At 40.3% G+C, this 21,346-nt stretch overlaps 1 protein-coding gene across 4 annotated transcripts; it reads left to right on the top strand.

The window, feature by feature from the left end:
- Nucleotides 1–5,645: 5,645 nt before the first annotated feature.
- On the top strand, nucleotides 5,646–20,780 carry LOC135438624 (putative uncharacterized protein DDB_G0277255). 4 transcript variants are annotated; one of them, XM_064696995.1, is made up of 4 exons: nucleotides 5,646–5,829; nucleotides 5,934–5,997; nucleotides 17,705–18,184; nucleotides 18,296–20,780. In XM_064696995.1, exons 3-4 carry the CDS (start codon nucleotides 17,783–17,785, stop codon nucleotides 20,225–20,227), a joined length of 2,334 nt encoding a protein of 777 aa, XP_064553065.1. In that variant the 5' UTR covers nucleotides 5,646–5,829; nucleotides 5,934–5,997; nucleotides 17,705–17,782; the 3' UTR covers nucleotides 20,228–20,780. The 4 variants fall into 4 exon arrangements, 2 of the variants coding, with proteins under 2 accessions (XP_064553065.1, XP_064553064.1); XM_064696994.1 differs by having other exon boundaries at nucleotides 5,930–5,997; XR_010437908.1 differs by lacking the exons at nucleotides 17,705–18,184; nucleotides 18,296–20,780 and adding an exon at nucleotides 6,071–6,247 and having other exon boundaries at nucleotides 5,647–5,829.
- Nucleotides 20,781–21,346: the final 566 nt, after the last annotated feature.

Below are 21,346 nucleotides of genomic sequence, written 5' to 3'. Positions count from 1 at the left end.
TTGTTACCCTACCGAGCTCGTCAATAATTCCTACAGCAGCCTCTGACCATAGGAATTTGTATCTACTCGCCATGATCACGCGACTAGCTCAAAATAATTATACAATAATTTAGCGTATAATTAGCTAATTAGAACTGCGCAGCAAAGCTGCCAAGCCAAAACTGAAAAGCTAAGGCTTTAATATCTTCCGGCTACACCTTTTGTGCAAAAATGTTTGCGAAAATAGAAAACAGCAGGCATGACTAAACCCTTGACAAGCCGAAAAAAGCAATTAATCAAATTTGCTCGCTTATGTTTGGGTTATAGTAAATAAGTATTAATGGCTTCATAATTGAAAATTGCAAATTGCCAAAATATATCAAATTAGAGTATCCAGATTTCCCTCTAAACAGTAACTTGACCACACATGCGTCATTTGCGGCTTTTATACTTCTGTCAGCATTTTGCCTATATTTACAGTCGATTAAGTTGATTTTAGCATTCCCCATAAAAATCAAATGACAATAAGCAACTTCATATATTTTAAATTTTATGCACTCAGAGCAATGCATATTTAAATAAATTTCACGAATTTTTAATAGCAAATCATTATTTTCGTCATGTTATCGATTACTATCTGTAGTCTTAAAGTTATTTTGGATAAAAGTTTTATTAGCAGTGAATTTGCAACTTATACACTAAATTTAAATTTGTACATGACAAATAGCTAATAAACTTGTAAAGAGAAAATAAATCGATACAAGCTACATTGAATATTTCTTATAAATTATATTCTAATAAATTTTAAACATATAACTATAAGTGTACATAAATACGACCAAATGAAATTATAAAATCTTAATCATAATGTAAAAACGTGCAAATGACACTCGACGTTGTAAAAAAAAAAAATTAACATTTAGAGAGCTTTTCCAGCTACAAAGAATTATTCAAATGCAATATTTTACAAATATATTTTAACGTACAATTTTAAAATATTTTAAAATATTATATATATTACAAATTGTTCATTTATAAGAAACCATTTCTTTTTAAATAGAATTTAATGTTAAATTTGTTGCTGTGTCATTTACCAACTTCAAAGTATAATATATATATTATATATTTCATATTAATTCTACGTTTTTACAGATTTGTCAGTTATTGGCAATTTTCTATTTTTAATAGCATTTAATTAAATTTTCAAATGATAATAAGCATTTTAGAAACGAAATAGGACTATTCTCAAATTAAAACAAATATCAAACACACTTAAAACTTTAATTGACAGCAGTTAATTTGCTGTATGCGATAAGGTTTATGAAATCAACTTGCCTAATTTGGCTTTCATGGATTTTTCTTATATTTAATATTAATAATTAATAACTGACGGCTGCCCCGTGCTTTTCTGTTCAGCAAAAATTAAAACGTGCTAAAGCGCCAAAGGCGGCATATGCAAATTTCTATGTTTGTTCGGTTTCGTTCGTAATTTTCTATGAAAAATGTTGCCGCTTTTAGTATCAGTGTTGGTATGTTGTTGTTTTCTCACATAAATTTGCCGCAGGCGCAAAATTTCACTCAAATGAAACCGGAAGCGCGGTCGTCAAGTGGAATGGACTCAAATTGTTGCTTGGTCGTTCGGTCGGACCGTCGGTGGGTCCGACGGTCGCCTGAATGTTTAGTTTATCAGGAGAAGCAGCAACAATAGCAAAAGAAATTTTAATATTTATATACAATACACGCAGTGCAATTTGCACTAAGTTTTTCTCACTTTCGCATGTTTATATCGTCCGTGTGCATGTATATACATATGTGTATGCCCGTGTTTGTGACCTGTGTGTGTCTGCTGTCTTATTTTCCACGCTCCTCATGTCAAACACTTAGTCAAAACAGCATTTGTTACGCTGCCAGTGCCAGCCACCAACGCACTGGGCAGCAACAACAACAACAACTACACCATAGTAACAATAACAACAACAACAACAAGCTCCAAGCAAAATAATAACGAGCGTTATCCAAGCATCATCATTATCAACTTTTAACCATCGGTTAATGTTGTGTGCCACCGAAATGATTTAATTTTGACAGACCTTTTTTCAAGTTTCTTTCTCGACTTTTATGTGTGGGAGTTTTTTGGCTTTTAATTTAAATTTTTTCGTTTTTTTTTTGCTGTTGTTTTTTATTTGTCTATTTTGGTCATAATTTTTGTCGTCTTGTTGGCACGCATTGTTGCTGCTCCATTGCTGTTGTTGGTGTTGCTCTTGTCGCTGTTGTTGCTACTATTTTATTTGATATGCATTACCAGCTTTCGTCATTTTTTATTTCTTCTACAACTTCTCCTTTTTGGCATTAAGTGCTTGTAAATTGGGTCAGTGGGAAGTTACACTTCAGTCGTTGACGACGGCGACGATGTTGCTCTTGTTGTTGTTGGCGGCTGCGGTGGTGGTAGTAGAGTGTTGTTGGTGTTGTTGCTGCTTGTACTTTACAGCGTCATGTGTCATAAATTATTTGTTGCTCTTGCTCTTGCCAGTCTGAGAACCTTTGCCACAGCTGCTTTGCCTGTTTGATTTTCATTGTTATATTTATTTATTTACTCCAAACCACATACTCGTTGATGGACTACAATACATTTTCTTTTGCGCTACCATGTTGCTGCTGTTGCTGCTGCTGATAGTTTAGATGTTTCTGCTGCGGTATGATAAATATCATACAATGTCGCCATTTATGTGGCGCTATCAAGCATACAATATATTTTTTGCTTGTAGCTTTTAGATGATGCGCCTCTTAATTAGCATTCAGAGATTTTATTGTCAAGTTCGTTGCCTAAGTCTTTTGTTATTTGATGTGGGGGGAATTCAGCTTTGTTTTTAAGAAGTTAAATGATAAATTATAAATTGCAGAAATATATTTTATGTACTTATCTTACATTTGGCAGCTCTTCTGAGCCAGAGCCAAAGCTGTTTAAGCACCTTTATAGGCGAGCCTGTTTGTAGGCTTCACCTAGTACTTTTTTAAATCCGGCAAGTCCTAACATCCACATTCACCGTTCGTCCGTTACAGCCAGTCAGGAAGCAATGTGCAATGTGAAGTGACTTTGGCTGTCTGCTGTCTAGACATTCTTCGATTTTCCTGCCAGCTGCAGCAAGATCAACACCAACAACAACAACAACAAAAAACAACCTGCAACAGCAACAACAATATGGGCAGCAGCTAGAGCGATGAGTAGAACAAGTGCAACGGAGGCAGCTCTAGACTGAAGAATATGTACATACTTACGAGTACATCCATGAAAGCAATGCATTTCAGTGCTTTGCTTGATTTTTATTGACACAAGTCGTTAGCGAACTGCTGACTGCACGGCCTGGTACACATTTTGCATATTTTACGAGTTCGTGTCGTTGTCTTTGTTGTTGTGGTTGCGGTTGGTTGGTAGTGTATTTGGATGTGCCTAAACTGTAGCCATTGCCGAAGACAACCCGAAGCCTAAGCTGTGTCTGGGCTTGTGCAATGGGGGTTTTTGAAAATCTTTGCATAATTACTGTGGAACATTTTGATTTGAATTCTATGTACTGTTGGCAGCTACTGAAGCTCGAAGATTGCTTTATGTGCGCGTTAAGTCACCAGTGGTCGCCAATACTTGACCCAGGAGACAGCTGACCCACATGCTGGCGCTGTGCACAACGCCTTATGTAACAGACCCATGCACACATAAATCAAGAACAGGCATTAGTGTGCATCATATGTATATATAGATTTACGTATGTGTCTGTATACATATGTATGTATATAGATAAATCATGAAGACCCCCTGTTTTCACATAAGTATACAGAGATTTCGCTTGTTAACATTAATAATAACTTGTAATTTGCAGTTGTTTGAAAGCCCCCGTTGTTGAAAATCACTCTGAGGGCGCCGAAGCAGAAGTACCTAGCAGGAGGAGAAAAGAAAAAACTAATTACAACATTTTTCACATATGTAAACATTCATTCATAATATTAAACCACACAAGCCAGCATAATGTAAACGACGAGAAACTAAGAAACAAAAATTCGAAAAAACTCACTTTGAAGATCTTCCGCGTAGCTGCCATAGCCGTTGGTTTCTCAGTGTGTTGTTAATTTTTGTTCATTAAGTCCGAAAATGGCCAAGTTTAATGTTTGACCGAGGCACAAAATTAATTAAACATTTATCAAAATCAAAGCCGCATCGCCAGGCAAAGGCAGACGCTTGGCGCAGCACCCAAACTAAACCCAAAGATGCTTGCGACCTGTTGACATTTCAACATTTAAATATACTAAGTATATTATGATTGTCATTGTTTTGAGTTTCGCTTTGGACTAACTGCGGCACATTTTTTCGACATTGTCTTTGCTTTTATTGCCTTATTAACTTGGCTTGTCAAAGTGCACCGCGCATATTGAAATTGAAACTGAAATTGAGACGAATCCCGCATTTAGGTCCAAACAAAACAAAACCGAAACAAAAACTATTCACATACCACATATCTCGGTCATCCATGACTCCAACTCGGCTGGCAATGGAAGTGGACATCGACATCAGTTTGGCTGTCGCTTTTAAATGAAAAATGCTCAAAACAAAAAAAAAAAAAACAAAAAAAGAAACACTCTGTGTCGTTCTTCTTTATGTATAGTGGTTTTTTGGGGCCCTCGTTTTTGCCTGCCCGAATGCCTGACGGCCTGCCTTACGGCCTGCGAGATGAAGTTGGACTTGGACATTGGCGGGCATATCGCTGACTTGGCCCAGCACTTGAACTGTACTTGAGTGTTGTAAATATTTTTTAAAGCTGCCTTATTGTGTCAGGCGCTAAAGTTAAAACGAATATCGAATGCCCTGATGCGCTGTACGTTAAGTCAGGTGAATGATAAGCAAGGCTTATTAATAGATGACGGCTGCTTTGAAGATTTCACACGATCTTCAAGAGATGTCTGGGTGTCCGGGTGGTCCAAAAGGCCGTTTAACAATATTTGTGTGTTTTTAAAACTAATAAGAAAATTGACTCGCATAGCAATAAATAGTACATAGGGAAACTTTGAACGCAATTCAAATACCTTGAGCTTAATTTCTTTTATTTTTTAAATTGGTTTTAGATTTGTGTTTTAGTTTATTTCAAATATTGCGTTACATGCAGTGCCAAGAAATGAAAATTTCTTTCACTTGAAGAGCACATCCCGCAAAAATGTTGCTTTTTCGTTTTTACTTTTTTCCAAGAGCTCTTCGTATTGCAGTTTGTGCCTGCTCTTGTGCTGTAACTCTTATTTTTGGGGGCTTTTTTTTGGTTTTTTGGCAATTTGGGTTACATTGGCTGCTGTCTGAAAAATTATCTGGCACTTATATTCACGCTTAATTGGCATTTTTTATGAAATCCGAGCGTGCCGAAAACAAAAACAAAAACATAAAAAAAAGCATTGAGAGACATTCGTGCTTCTGGGTTCCTTGTTTGTCAGTTTCTCTGCAGCTCTGCGGCTCTGCAGTCCCCGGCAATGACACTCGCACTCAAAATCAGAAGAAAAATCAATTTAATGAGCAAAACATGCAATAAATTACAGTGGCGCAAGGCGAAAACAATTCTGCAGCAAATTTCTTTTATTTCCTTTTTATTTTTTTTTAATTTTTCACATCAATTTGTAATAAAAACTAGGTCAAATCTGAGTAGGATTTTAGTTCGAAATGGTAGGAAACGCTTGCTGTCAAATGAATTGAATTTTATTACTTAAAATATTTATTCATCGACAATGACGTCAAGAAAGATTTCATTTTGAAGTTTGCCAAATTGTGAAACCGGTTTTTTATTTGTGTTTTGACCTTTTGTATATTTTTTGTACCCTTTGGTTAGCTGCTCTTAATGTTTTTAATTATTAATTTATTTTTGCTAATGTTCAGTTTGTTTGTTTTTCTTAATGTCTGTTTTGTTTCTGTATTTTGTTTCAGTTAGAATCCTAAGCAATATGTCAGATTCAGCACCTTAAGCTGGAACAGCGAGAACACAGCAATAATATGTAAGTCAATGATTATGCTCAAAACAAGCATTTAAGTCTTAGTCAATACCAATACATTTCACATCACTTAAAGCCAGAGCAACTACAAGCCAGAATTGGATCCCGGCCACGGTTTACGCTATCAAAATGATGGATGAGACTGGTCTCCAAACTGGTTGACCTGCGTGGGGGTGTCTTTTATTTAGCCGTTAGCCGCATACAAATATTTGAATAGATTTTAAATGCAAATCGAATTTAAACGCGCTACAAACTCGTATATTTTAATTAGTCTAATGCGTGCGGCTGACTTTTTTTTATAGCTGCTTTTTGTTTTTGTTTTAATTTTTATTGATTTCTATTTTGATGATGCGGTGCACCGCTGTGCCAAAAACAAGTTTCTATGCGCATCTCTCACAGACTTCGACTTATATTAATGGATGGGCTCAGATGCTAAATTATCTAAAATTATATACGTAGTAAGCTTACGCGCTCTAGAGTGCACCATTGACAAATTGTTAGACCAAAGACCTTTGGAATGATTGGGTTTAAGCCCCATGCATGATAAATGGCTTTTGAATGTGACTTGGATTATGCTATGCGTACATCTATAAAGACTCAACACTTTGATGTGTGTGCGTTTCTTCCGTCATGGAATACTCAATGAATGAGTTAAACAAAAAAATAAAAAGAAAACAACAACAACAAAATCAATGAATGAACAGCACACATGAATCCGGGCACTAAGCTTATCTTATAGGTTGTTATATTAGATTCGCTTGACTGCGAGCCGTACTGAAGCTTAGCTCAACATTTGATATACCATGAAAACAAGAAGCTTAAAACACCTGTTACGCTGACCACATGCCACACTGGAGTTCGTCTTGGTGCGTTGCCAAGGCTCAATAAATTTCCGAGAATGGTACATAAAAATTTGTCACATAAATTACAATTTGCATGCCCGTTGCCTGTCCAACAACAAGCACACTTGTCGCACACACACACACACACTTATATGTAGCATATGTGTTAAGCATTTCGCAATGGATTTGCTAGAACCAGCGACCGACACGACCCTAATTGCCTTTGAGTGTTGTCCCGGACTAACTGCTGTCAAGCATTACTTGTGCGTACAACTCTGCAACTGCAACAGCTCACTTTGCATCGCAACAGAGAAGATGGGGCACTGCAGCTGAACATTGCCACAGAGCACCGTTAGAGAGCGTCGCGCATTCTGGGCAATTAGCCTGGCAGCCAATTCAATTGGCAGCCTTACAAATTTACGAAATGGAGCGCGCGCATAAATGTCAGCTCCGATTTGGTGTGGGCAATTAAAAGAGCATGGAAGCGACGGCGAGGACATTGCCTGACAGATTGACAGAGCAGCAGCTTTATTTACAGCTTAATCTGCTTTATAGCCTCGACTGCAAGATGAATGACGCTGCAATTGCCTGCAGCGATAGTTGAGCTGAGATAAAGCCATGGTAGAAAGTATTGTGAGCGACTTTCTTTTTGCCGCCTGTCAACAGTTTCCAAAAAAAAAATGAAAAAAACATTGAGATGAATAAAATTCCTTAATAGGCTTTAAAATCAATTTAAAAATCTCTTCACGCAAGGTGTGAATTTTTTTAAGCCTTTTCGAGAAGGTAAAAAGACAGCAAAATCCTTGACATTAAGAGTCCTTTAGAGGAATACATTTCTTTTTGATTTCTCAAAATTTTCCTGAATGCATAACTTTCTTTATTAAGTCAACAGTTGTTGGGGTATAGAATTTTAATTTCATTTTATAGCTCTCTCATATTATCGATTGAACATTGTTCACCTCTCTACATGATTTTCGAAGGCAAATACAGATTTCACTCATTGTCTTGAAGACAGCACAATATGCATAATATAACTAAGACATTAGGTTTTTTATTTGCTGAACATTTGTTCAAAATTTATGTAAATTAACATATCGATTTCCATTTGGCACGAGCTCCAAGTTTCATAATTAAAGTGCACGCGGAGCGGGAAAAGTTGCGGTCCGTTCAAGCTACCGCAAAGATTATGCAAGACGAAACATGGCTAAAGATGCAAAAGCAAAAACAATAAACAAAAACTCATATTTCTGGCTAACGCGGGCATTGTTGCTATCAATATGCTGGTGGTGTTGTTGTTGTTTTTGGTTGCTGTTGGTTGTTGCTTTTAATATTAGTCAAGCTGCTCAGCCATTGGTCTGCTGAATGTTGGCTCATTAGCATGTTTAGTTCACGCCCCTGCGCAGCACACGCCCCTATAGGCTTGAGCTTGGTTTTCGGCTAACTTCGGCTGATAATAGCCAACAGAGTTGGTTCCCCAAAAAGCAACAGCACTCGATTGAGTTATCTAGCTGAGATTGTAACTAAGCATTGAGCTTGTACCTGGAGTCGGGTTGCTTTGGCAATAAATCAAAATTATTATCCACACATTTGACTTTTTAAGGCTACGTATGCTTTGCATTCATTTATGGCATAAGCACACACACATGCCTGTGCCGGCCCGGGTTCCTGGTTGAGTCCGTTAGCGTTAGCGTTGGCTCTGGGCAGCCAGAGAAACGGCCTTTGAAAGAATGCCATAGTCACTATCTTAGCCACTGCCAAAGAAACGGTGGCGCTGTATTATCTTGCGAACGCAATCTACAGACTCTTTGCCGGACTCCCGACATCAACTCCACATTTGAATATGACGCACGAGTGCGCCGCATGGCCAACTAGGGTGTGTGCCCGTGTCCAAGACTGCGACTGCAACTGCGAGACTGCCGGCGGCCGCATTCGGTTTTGACTTGTAGGGGCAAGCTTGATTTTCGATGTGCGATAAGAAATTTATAGTTTCAGTTTAAAAGACATTAGAGTGTAATATATTTAGAGTTTGGCCGAGCTCAACCTATCGTTGCTAAAAGAAGCTCGTTTGCCGCATTGCCTTTGTTACCAAGGCAGCCTGTGGGTGTGTAAGTCTGCCACTCAAGTAATAAATATATGCAAATATTTGCATGCACAGTACATGCAAAATAAAAGACTTAGGCAACGAACTTGCTCAGCTGAATTCATTCGCCAAGTCATCGGCTTGTCATAAAGTTATGTCGCAGAGCACAAAGCTTAAGTATTATATGATATATATAGAAATATAATAGGGCCAATCAAGGTACAGATTAGTGTATAGCTTGTACACACCAGCCGCGAGCAATTACAATACTGAAAGTATAGAATGTAATTACAACCACATATTTGTACTAAATATTAATTATTAATAGCTATTTCTAAAAGATTTCGATATATTTTTTTGTTGTAAAAAGTCAATATTTTGTCTAGAAAAATGTTTGCTTGTTTTTATTATAGTTATTCTTTTTTTCGCTGTTTATCATATGAGCTTGAAAGATTACAATCTTCATATATTTATAACAATTTACGGATTCTACAATTTTAAAAACATGGCCAATAAGCACTCAGATTATAAATAAGTTACAAATTTATTTGTTTTTTTTGCAAATAGCATTTGACTTGAGTTGATTCATAAATAGCTTGGCGCAACAACTCTTGCAAATTCATTTCTATGCAAATTTCTAGTTTCCATTTCGGTTCTCTCGAGTTTCACTTTCAATTTGCGCTTTTGGGCTTTTGTCACATTTTTAGTGGCGGTGCTTTGTCTGCCACCGTCCCATATGCATCTGTAGGTTTTACTTGTGCCTTTTTTTCTGTATTGTTTTTTCTTTGTCTTCAGCAGAAATTGTGTTTTATATGGTAAAATGCAATTTGTGCAACTTGCAAACGCGACAAACAGCAACAAGAAATAGCATCCTTTGCTATATATTGAAAGTGAAGTCTCTTAGCATATTTGTAGTTGTTGCTATTGTTGTTGTTGCTGCTGCTACTGTTGTTGTTGTTGTTATACTCTGTAAAAATTTGCATTTTTGTGCACAGCTGCTTTTTGTGCATTTCTTCACTTGCTGCTGCAATTGTTGTTAGTGATTTTGTTGTTTTTGTTGTCTTCTATTGCATTAATTTTGGCTTCTTGTCGTCGTCGTCGTCGTCGTCGTCGTCATTGTGGCTTATATGGCTGCTCGGATGCCGTTGCCTGCTGTATCTTTGTTGTTGGGTTTTGGGCTTATATTGTGGGCTCATGTACAGCATTTGTCGTTACCAGGCACTGTTGCCACATTCTGCCATTCAGGCGCTTTGTAATTAATGGTTAATTAATTGAAACGAAGTAGCTGACAATCTTAATGATCCGTAATTTGTTATTATGGTAATTTATACAAGCAGCAGCTAAGGCAGCCAATGCCCACAACAGCAACAACACTAACACCAACACAATGAAGACTTTGTTGCTGCTGCTGCTGTTGCTAATGCTGCTCTGCTGTTGTCTTGTAATACATATACAAATAAAAATTCATTAGCTTCTGAGCCATGGCTGAGTTTGACGACAGCGACAATTGTCTAATTGCAGTCACGAGCAATTTATGTAGTGTGTTTAAGCATGAGTTATATATGTACATATAGTCAATATAACTAAATGGGCAAGCAACTAAATGAATATGGTATGGGACGCCCACAGCTAGCCCTAAGAGCCAGGCCATGGCAATAAATTGCACTTGGTAAGCCTTAAGTAAAATAATGTCAGCCAGTATAAGAAATGCTTCAACTGACTGCCGGCTGGTATCAATCTGTGCACCTTCCTGGAAGATGCGCACGACTACCAAACAACAGCAGCAGCAAATCGCAACAACAATAACAACAACAACAACAACATCAACAAAGTAAACAGCCTGTCGCAAAAAACGGCAAAAAATTTGCATCTTGACGAATTTAATGATGATGATGAAAAAGACGCCACAAACATTTTGATCGACCCACAAGACGAGGCAGCCTCAAGGAGCCCACAGACTGCACACGATATTGCCATAGAGTCTCTGGGCATGTGGGAGTGTTGCTGCCGCTGCTGTTGCTGTTGCTGATGCTGTGGCTACAACGGCAACAGCATCAAATTTATGAAGATGCTTTTTGGGTGGCATTGCGGAATGTTTGACGTTGCTGTCTCATGTCAAGTGTTGTGTGTGCACCGTTTGATGGGCAAGTGAAAATATTTTCATTGCACTTTGACATGACAGCAAACAAATTGCTTAACACACACATACACAAAAAGAATCACAATATGCACACACCTACAATCTGAACGGATAAATGGCTTTAATGAATGGCAGCCTTCAAACGGAATACATGGGATCGTCGTCAAGCGCCCACCTTTTTGTCTATGTTGGAGTTGGAGTTGGAGTCGGAGTTAGAGCTTGTGCTGATTAGCCAGAATTCCTGGCGTGCTGTGCTCTGACCTGCTCTTTTGTTTGGCTGCCAAGTGGCGCCTGCAGCGATCACGTCACAGACACACCAACAATAATAACAACAACAACAACAACGGCATACAAAGAGAGAAAAAATATAAAGACTTGGCTTATTGTTACTATTTGCTTTGATTGTTGGCCAGACTCACGATTCGGTTTCAATGTCTTTCAGCTCGTTTGCCAAAATCAATAAAGTTATCATGCTTCTTTCTGGCAGAGGCGTCTAAATCGTTTAACTTATTATATATTTCATGTGTATGAGTGTTTTGTGCTCTCATACTATTGGCATTTGAAAGCAGCAAATTAAGTTACTGCCTAGACAGCTGTCAAAACTGTGCCTCGGTGGGTTAACGCCCACCCAAAAAAACTCAATTAACATGTCACGTTTGGGCAATGAATGCAGTTTTGGTTTCTCATTATTATGTCGCCAGTCAAAAGCAATTGAAAGTAAAACAGCTACAGCAACAACAACAAACAAAACGTCAACAGTAACAACGATAACAACTAAAACAACAACAGATCTTGCCAAATTCGTGCGCTACCGTTTTTCAATTTTTTTTTAGAATAGCAACAGCAACAACAATAACAAAAACAACAACACCAATAAGAAGGACAACAGCAAGAACAACAGCAACAACAACAACAAATTAACTTGTTAAAATGCAAATTTTTGACTTAAGGGGTTTCGCCCGCTTTATGGAGTTATTGCCGGTTGGCATTGAGACAACTGCCTTATTGATTTTGATTAATGTCTGCCGATTTCTAAAGCCACGAATCATGGGCTGGGTCTTAAAAAGTTCAGCCTAACTGGCTTTAATTAATACATTAATCACAGTGCTGCGAGCAGCATGGAGAATACGCTTGCTGCTGTCCCTGTTGTGCTGCTGTGAAAGCAGCCAGCCTCAATTTTCACCTGGCCACGAATGAGTTCAGGCACACTCCTGTGAGTGTGGGCAACCAAGATGGACATGTTCTGATACTAGTTTCGTAGCAAATTCGAAATTTATCATGGCATGTTGCTGCAGCGCCTGGCACACCAGCAACATCACTCACAGCAGCACCCACAAACAAGGCCAATCGCAGCGGCAGCATTGCATTCGTTTGGCCTTATTTGGCGGGCAGTCTTTATGCAGATTTTAGCGGTATATATTGTGTGTGGGTGGCCAAAGCGACACTTTCTACTTGCCAATTGAACATTTGCATTTAATCAACTCACAGGAAAATGTTATATAGTGTTTTATGATTGGCGGCCATTGATTGCTTTATGATCGTCGTGAACAAATGATTTTTATTATCTGTCATAAAAAAAAAAATAGCTGCGAATAACTAAGATGTTGCATCTGCAAGCGCAGTAGCGGCAACAGCAACAGCAGCAGCAGCAGCAGCAACTGCAATTGGCAGTTGACAACAGCAATGGACAACGGGCCAATCAGCAACATCTTCGTTTGCCGCTGCGGTCGCAGTTGCTTTTAAGGCTTTGTCATTAATCAAATGGAATTGAAATGCGCCGCGTGTACATCACACGGCGTTGCTGTTATTGTTGTTGTTGCTCTTGTTGTTGCCTGTGTTTGGCGCTTCCAACATGCAGCGCCCATTTGGAGTTTGCCATTTTTGCGCATTTTAATCATGCTTGTCTCGCCTGAAGTTATTTGGCTTTTTACGTTTTTACGTTTGGTTATGCCAAAGATCTGCGCGCTCTGATAAAGCGCTGTAGACGCGTCTACAACGGCTACGCTGCCCCACAACCACTGCCACTGCCACTGCCGCGGTCAGCGTCGCAGCGCGTCGCCCGCCAACGCTGGCCAACAAGCAACAACAGTGGTCGAAATGATTAATACATCTTGATGCTATTTGGTTTGTAACGCAGGCCAATAAAAACGTTTCTTTTGATTGACAATGCCAGCCAAAGTTTGAGATGCTGTCCGTTGATTACTTCATTAGGCGGGCCTCGGTTCGAAAGTTGCTGCTGCTGCTGCTGCTGTTGCAGTTGCATTTGCCGGCGAAAACATAGCTGGAAGACCATTTGATTCAATTATGCATTTGCATGCAATTGAAACATAAGCCCGCTGCAACAGCTGCCAGCCGCGTCCCATCCGCTTATCAACCTGTCCGGCTATTGGTCAATTGGTCAGCACCAGCAGCCACAACTGCGGCCGTTACGCGCATTTGGCCGGTTGGGGCAGTAGCCTTTCAGTCGGTTGGTGGGCGATAATTATCTGGTTGAAAAATGATCGACTGGCTTATGGCATGGTGCAGAGCGGTCTCACTTCGCTAACGATGAACATTAGCATTGCAGAAATAAATGTGAGCGAAAAAAGAAATCAATAAAATATGGCTAAATTTGCAGCTGCATAAGTTCGTTTTTATGAGCTTCCATTCGCCTATGATGCGTCTTTCAGGCCGTTATAGAATTGGCCTTTTTTTTTAATTACGCAGCATACAAAATTTAACAGCATAAATATCTTCCTGCTTATAACGATGTGGCAAATTATATGCCTTATACCTTATTAAGTACTTACTTATGTACTTACTAAGTACTTCTACATTTTATACGCCTTTCCAAATGTTAACAGAATTGCTGAAGAGCACTTTCAACCAGTTACACCAAATAAATTTCGCCTCTGTTTAAATACTTCTCAGAAAAACTTCAAAACATATATGGAGTACTAAGTTATCTGGCGTAAGATCCTAGAAAGATGAAGAAACCAAATGCGGTGCTTACTTAGCAACCACTTTTAAAAGCAACCACCTTCATCTCAATCTAGCTTAGGTCAATAAATATTCTATTATCGACAAGTGCACATACAAATCCAGAGATATTTTCACTGATGGCTCCATTTTAGCCAATCGAAGTGCAATTTGATTGCGCTACGTGAGTCAACTTGTTGCCTGTTACGAATTCTCGTGGCTCGTCTGGATCTACAGGTTTATTTTTTTTTTTGCTGCCGCATTGTCTTCTTTATCTTTCTTTCTTTGGCAATTTCACTACAATTGTTGAATTATTTTAATTGATTGAGCTGGGTTGGGGTTGGGGACTGGTTTTCATTTGAGCATGTCTGCAAACGGCATCTGTACGCATTTTGCCATGGCTGTTGCCTATTGGTAATTGAAACTTGTTAGTGAAGACATTAAAAAATCGTTTAGCACGGTATTTAGGTTAAAAATGCGTGGAAAATCGTGAAAAAATCGACAACAGGAGCACAACAAAAAAAAAAAAACTAAATCATTTGACAAGAAATTGCGATCAAACCAACCGAAGCAGAAGAGCTCAGGCGTGTGATTTTTAAGGCAAACTTGTTGAGCAGATGAAAAGGGTAAGGAGGCGGACAATGTTGAGGAAAATTGTGTAACCACAATATAAAAATTCCTGCACATAAACTAATCTCAGCAACGGCGGTGGCTTTTGACTACCGCATTTTATTTTGTCTTTTTTTTTTCCTTTGTATTTGACGCCCGCTATGGCGGGTCGCAAGATGGAGGGATGCTAATCATGCCCGACCATGCACACCAAAGAAATTGTGCCGAAAACTTCATAATTTTTGTTGTTGCTGTGTGCTCTTTGCATACTTCAATAAATTTCCCTGGCAATTTTCCTTAGCAATTTGCATGCCAAACAAAGCCAGACCACAGCACAATATATTTTCCGAGACCTCCGAGCCAAGACTTAACTGCATGTCAAATAGCACACGATGCAGACTTGTATGTGTAAATAAATATGCCAAAATTTCGTTTAATTAAAAAAATTATTGGCGCATTTTTATTTATGGCCCATAATCGAAAAAACCCCCTCTTTCGGCAATCCAACAAAATTGAAAGCAACATAAACAAGTTACTTCAAAAACGAATTTCAACTCACCGAACATGAAGTACGCTCTTTGAAATAATAGGAAAATTAATATTAAAAAAAAAGGAAAATAATTGTTTGAATTTGTAATCTTAATAGTTTTTTGTTAAGATATTAGTTGGTGTAAAAAGTAAAAATATAGCTATGTTAACTAATATCTGAGGAACAGACAAGAGACTGAGAAATTGTGAATTTAGTTAAATACCTTATTAACATACTTTATTTGTTTACTTAGCATTAAAGTTAATGTACCCTTGAAGGAGTTAAGGTAACCTATCATGATATCATGTTTTTTAAATGAAGCCGCTGCGGGCTGTTTGCATTGGCCAAAATGCGCTAACAATTTCTACGATTACGATTGCAATTGCTATGCAGCATAGTGAAATAAACTGCAATCGCAGCCGCTGCCGCAGCCTCACTCAGAGTCGCGGCCACATGCATCTTCATCTTGGCTCATGATGCATGTGCTGGGCACATGCACGTACATGATTGGCCGCCAGGCAGCCGATCAGCCAGTTATCTCTGGATGTACTATATGCACGTTCCAGGCGCGCGGCTGCGCAGCCTGTAAACTTTCTTTTTGTTTGGGCCACAGTCAAATAACAATAATCGTGGCCAAATTAGTCAATATTTGCGCCCCCAAAACGCTCTAACAAAAGCTTATTATTTTATTTAATATTTTTATGCATTTTTTAGTGATGTATACTGGCGATCGCCTCCCTCTTTTTCTCTCATTCTTTCTCTCTCGCACGCTGTCTTTGGACCATAAAATATGTATAAAGTAATTTTTGAATTTAAACATCATGATTAACTAAACTACCGAGTGGCAGCCGGGCAGCCGGGTAGCCAGGCAGCCATGCAGTTAGCCAGGCGACCAGCCAGGCAAATGACTACAAATGATTACGCATTTGAGCCAAGCCGCAAAGTTTTTGGTGAAATTTCAGGAGGCAGCCTTTGCCTTCTATGGCCGGTCAGATGGACGGGCGATAAGCCGTGGAAAACACTGAAAACGAGCTCACTTTGAGAGCCTAAAATGCAGACTGGCCGATCGCTTGGTCTCTGACTTGGCCAATGGCCTGCACTTGTTGTACTTTAAGCTTTTTTTTCTGCTGTTGCTGTTGCTGTTGTTGTTGTTGCTTTCATTCAGGCTCTAATGGGTCGTGTCTTTGGCTGCCGCTGCCGCACTTTAATGTCTTTGGAGATCAGGTGTTGATGCTGCGGCTGCTGTTGCTGCTGCGGCAGCGGTCTTAAATAAGCATTTCAAAGACCTGGCTTCACATTTCAGTTGATTTCTGCGTAGATTGCACTTAAATGTTCCTAGCAACAGCATCTGAAATATTTATACCATGGCATTTTCTCTTCGCTTTGCCCTTATCTAAAGTATGCGCTAGAGAATACGCCAAGCTCTTTGCTCTCTGTGTTGTATGCAAATTTGTTAAGTCATTTCTGTTTGTGGTTCTCACGCTGCCACACCAGACCTCGAAATGCCGTCCATTTTTCCTATATGCAGAGTCCAAGCCCAAAAACAAAATAGTCATAAAACAAAATATCAAAATAAAAGCAAATCAATTGACAATTTGAACATTTAGTACTTGCTGCACGACTTTGACGGAGCAGGCAGGCCACAGAAAAAACACATGAACAACAGATCAAAATCGCATTCCCTATCGCAATCGCTGCTACAGCAACTGCACGCAAGCTGTCAATTTGATTTCGATTGCTGCCTGGCATCGATTACTCGATCTCGGACTGACCAAATAGGTTTATAATCAAGACAGCAAAGGCAGCAGCACCCTCCAGCTCCATGGGTAGCCAAAAGTTCAGACTCGTAGCGATATTTTTGGCAGCGGCTCGTTGCCTGTTCTAAATGGACGGCTTGTTATGCGGCTCGCAGAATCTATGCAAATGAAACAAAAACAGCGTGTCGCAGCGTCAGGTTTGGTTTTAGCCAAAGTCCAAGTGCGGCTTCAAGAGATTTACGAGCCGAGCGCGCCAAATGTGTTTACACTTTGTCACCCTTCTGTCAGTTTGATTTATTTGTTTGCAGATAGCCAGCAAAAAGCTGAGAAGGCTAAAGTAGCTGGCCAAATTAAAATGCAAGTATTGCTGGAATGCACGTCCAAGCGAACTGAGCCACAAGGTGAGGCGAGGTGGAACAAGGCGAATTGAGCTGAGCTGAGTGCAAGAAATGGGCGAATGAATGAGTGATTGACTTATGCAGCCAACTGACAAGTGGCTTAAATAAATTAATGTACATGTCCCCAAAGAGTCCGAGGGAAACTGTTTACTAATCAGAGGCGTGGATGGTGCTGCAAAAAAGAAACACCACTCAGATCGGGTTTTATTCAACTACTTTTGGCCATATTAATCTTGCGAATACATTAAAATTCAATTATATAAAATGAAGCATAGATATAAACACAATTTTTGTATAATATTTTGTTGTTGTAAAATTTAGAAGTTTTTCTTCAAATCAAATGATTAAATGAATACGCACTTAAAAAGTATTTTATATCTTCTTTAAAAAATTACAGCTCATTAACACTTAAAAATCCACATATTGGCCAACACTGAATACAAGATTTTGCGAACTGGAAATACACGCACAACAAATGATTGGCACTGAGGATATGTCCACATCGACTGGCATGGATATTAGTGAATCCTTTCGTACCGAGGATCTCTCAAAAACGGATTTCTTCGACTTCGTCACAGCTCCGGACATGGGCATTGGCATCGGTGTTGGGGTGGACGTGGGGGTGGGCGTTAGCCTGCAGCAGCAGCATCATCAGCAGCAGCACACACAACAGCACAACAGTCACAACCATAGCCAAGGTCATCAGCCAACGACATCACAAACGCCCCAGCAGGCCATCTGCGGCGGCGGGGCAAGAACCACCAGCAGCATGACACACGACGGCGGCGAGGGCGGTGGCGGCGGCATTCCAGTGAGCAGTCGTAATGGCAGCACCAGCAATGGCGGCGGCGGCGATCCCACGTTACAGGGCTACGAGGTGAGTTTTAAAGGCAAACAAGTTGAATCAGGATTTTCCGCCTATGTGCTAAAGCAATTATAATCATTTAATAACATCTTGTTCTCTGTTTTTTTTTTTTTGCTTTTGCAGTTTTGGCATCAGGACAAGGATACCAGCCGCCTTGACTCCAGCTCTATCTTCGAGGACCTCGATCGATACTGCTGGCAGCAGCAGCCGATCACAGCCAGCGCTACGACCACCGTTAACGCCAGCAGTGTGCGATGTCCTAACCAGCCAAGTCCCACCTCTCCGCAGTCGCATCCACACCCACATTCACATCCACATCAGCAGCAACAGCAACAGCAACAACAACAACAACAGCCCAATGCCAGCAGCTCCTCGAGTGCTGCGGGCAGCAGCAGCGATACCATAAGCAGCCTGGACACAACTGACGGCCAGATTTACACATTGACAGTATTAAATGGAGGCGAGCCTTGGCTAAAGCGTGCCGAGACGGAGCAACTGCCCAGCGCACTGGATTTGGATAGTTTGCTGGGCAGCTTTCCGGGCTATATCAAATCAGAATATCCTTACGATGACAGCGGCTTCAGTACGGATGGCAAGGATGTGATTGTCAGTGGTGCAGATGTCAATGGCCTCAGCAGTATTTCCCAGTCCCAGCCACACGGACAGACGCTACCCTCACTGGTAACGGCCATTTCCATAGCAGGTGGCGGGGTCAACGAGCTGGGCCAACAGCTGGCACAGTTTCAGAATAACAATAACGACTGGCACATGGCCGATCACAACGCGGAGGCGGAACAGAACTCTGCGGAATCGCTGCTGCGCAGCGCTCTTCAAGGCAAGGGCTACGCCAAGGGCCTGCACATGCAGAATGGTCTAGCATTGCCTGTGGTCAAGGATGATGAAATGCGGAGGCTACTCTTTACACCAGATGATGCGGCGGATGCTTTGGGCTTTGCGGACTCAACGCTAAATACCGCGCAAATGTTTGAGGATGCACAGGCCATGAGCCATGAAGCCGGCGGTACGCACATGTCCTCGTCGAATCACGGCCAGCATGGTGGCAATGCCAGCATCATTGTGGATGATATGTTCCTGTCGCTGGAGAATGCTTTTAGCGATGACTTTGAGAAAATCAAGCGCATTGCCAATGAGGTGCAGCAATTCTGCAGTGCCAACACGGGCACACCAACGCCTGGAGACTATAGCAGCAGCGATGTGCTCATGCAGATGTCACCGAGCGCGACAACAGCAGCCACAACACAGCTACAGCCCCTGGCCAATGCCCAACAGCAACAGCAGCAGCCACCGCCCCCACAGCCCCTCAAGCCAGAGGTGTCCACATCGACAACAGCCACCGCTGTGGGCACATCTGTGGCAGGTAGTCGCCTTGGTGGCGTTAGCAAGCCCAAGAAGCAATACAAGCGTAGCAACAGCAGCGCCAACAGCTCAAACAACAACAATAACAATAACAACAATAATCCTAATGTGGCCAACAACAACAATAACAGCAATAACAACAGCAGCAACGTTCTGGGTGTGGTCATTGGCAATGGTGGCAGCTCCTCCTCAAGCGGCAGCGCCAGCAGCAGCAGCAATAGTCCGCCTGCCAACTGCAACGCCAGCGGTAGCTCGGCCAGCAGTGGCGGTGGCCAGCGCAAGGAGCGTTCACTCCACTATTGCTCCATATGCTCCAAAGGCTTCAAGGACAAATACTCAGTGAATGTGCACATACGCACGCACACGGGCGAGAAGCCCTTTGCGTGCTCGCTGTGTGGCAAAAGCTTCAGGCAAAAGGCACACCTGGCCAAACACTATCAGACACACATGACCCAGAAGAACAATGGCAACCTGATCAAAGGCAGTTCCGCCAAGCATCAGCGTGGTGGCTCCAATGCAGCTAACTCCGGTGCAAGCCTTGGCCAACAGCGACAGCTCAGCGCGGTGGCCACCGCGGTGGCCAGCCCCAGTTTAATGAGCGCCGGCGTCGTGCTGAGTGGGCCAAATACGCCGCCTGGCGTATTGCCGCCTGCCAATGGTCTGCTGGCGAACCGGTAGTGTGCCGACCTTGGCTTTTATATATGTATAGGCTATGTTCCACAAAACAGCAAACTATTTCTTGTTCCTTACTAACAGCAAACAAAACAAAATGAAAAACTAAGATAACTACTTGAATACTCTTGGGAAATTATTTCCTAGAAAATGATCTTTCCTGATCGAAATAATGTCATTGATGAATTCCTATCTCAGCTTTCTGTGCAATTCCTATATCACAAACACATCAAGACAAAATCACAAACTCACTAAATGCACTTCCAAATAAAATACTCAATTTTATTTTATACCTAAAACACACACACACATAAACACACACAAATTAATTTTAAATGTGCCAAATTTAAAGCAAGATAAAATAACAAGCAATTTTAAATAATAATTAATTAATTATAGAAATAAAAAAGTTAAAATGAAGCTAATAAGCAAATTTACGAGTGGTGATATAAAATGAGGCCAAACGCTTCCTTGCAACAAATAAAATCTATGAACTCACCCACATTGTTTCTGTAACTAATTACGTTAAATAAATTAAATAATTATATTATAACAATAATTCAAATGTATTTTGAGAAGCGTTTCCTGTAAATTAAAAGTATTTCATTAGAGTTGCTTTGCCCAAATTAGCATAAGTTTCCTCAATGTAAATACGAACTAATTTAAGAGAAAGCCAGCAACGAGAACAATTTTGAACACTTCATTAAAATTAGTACAAGTTCTTTATAATAAATCAGAAAGTCCATTGGCATATAAATACGCCTGAGAAATACGAATTTATATATCAAACAATGTCTTCTCTTCAAGGATCTCTCATTCCAGGCACAAGTAACATATTTAACTCGTGCTTTTTTTCCTCCCAAATAATACTCACATTTTCGCAAATCTGAGAAGTGTTCAAGTTATCCACGTGTGTCAACCACTTACAGTTCATAAAATGCTTGAACGCATTGCACTTGCCATTATTTTTTTGTATTTGATATAGAATTCGTTTATATATTACTTGATAACTATTTCAATTTTCATAGTACTCATCTTCTTACACTCGCCGCTGTGTGAATCGCAAATTGTATGTACTATAAATAAAATCAGCTAATTTTATATCTAATTCTAAGCTAAGTAAAA

The sequence above is a fragment of the Drosophila montana genome, unplaced genomic scaffold, assembly GCF_035044405.1.
Source record: "Drosophila montana isolate Dmon_TW-CO22-7 unplaced genomic scaffold, ASM3504440v1 contig_3848_1, whole genome shotgun sequence".
Lineage (NCBI taxonomy): Eukaryota > Metazoa > Arthropoda > Insecta > Diptera > Drosophilidae > Drosophila > Drosophila montana.
Note: the sequence above shows the minus strand (reverse complement) of the source record. Positions and strands in the feature narration are given on the sequence as shown.

Bases quoted from the DNA above. Each gene is read 5' to 3' on its own strand.
- LOC135438624 (XM_064696995.1), top strand. From the start codon at position 17,783: ATGATTGGCACTGAGGATATGTCCACATCGACTGGCATGGATATTAGT. The intron at 18,185-18,295 runs GTGAGTTTTAAA...TTGCTTTTGCAG, and splicing joins CCACGTTACAGGGCTACGAG to TTTTGGCATCAGGACAAGGA.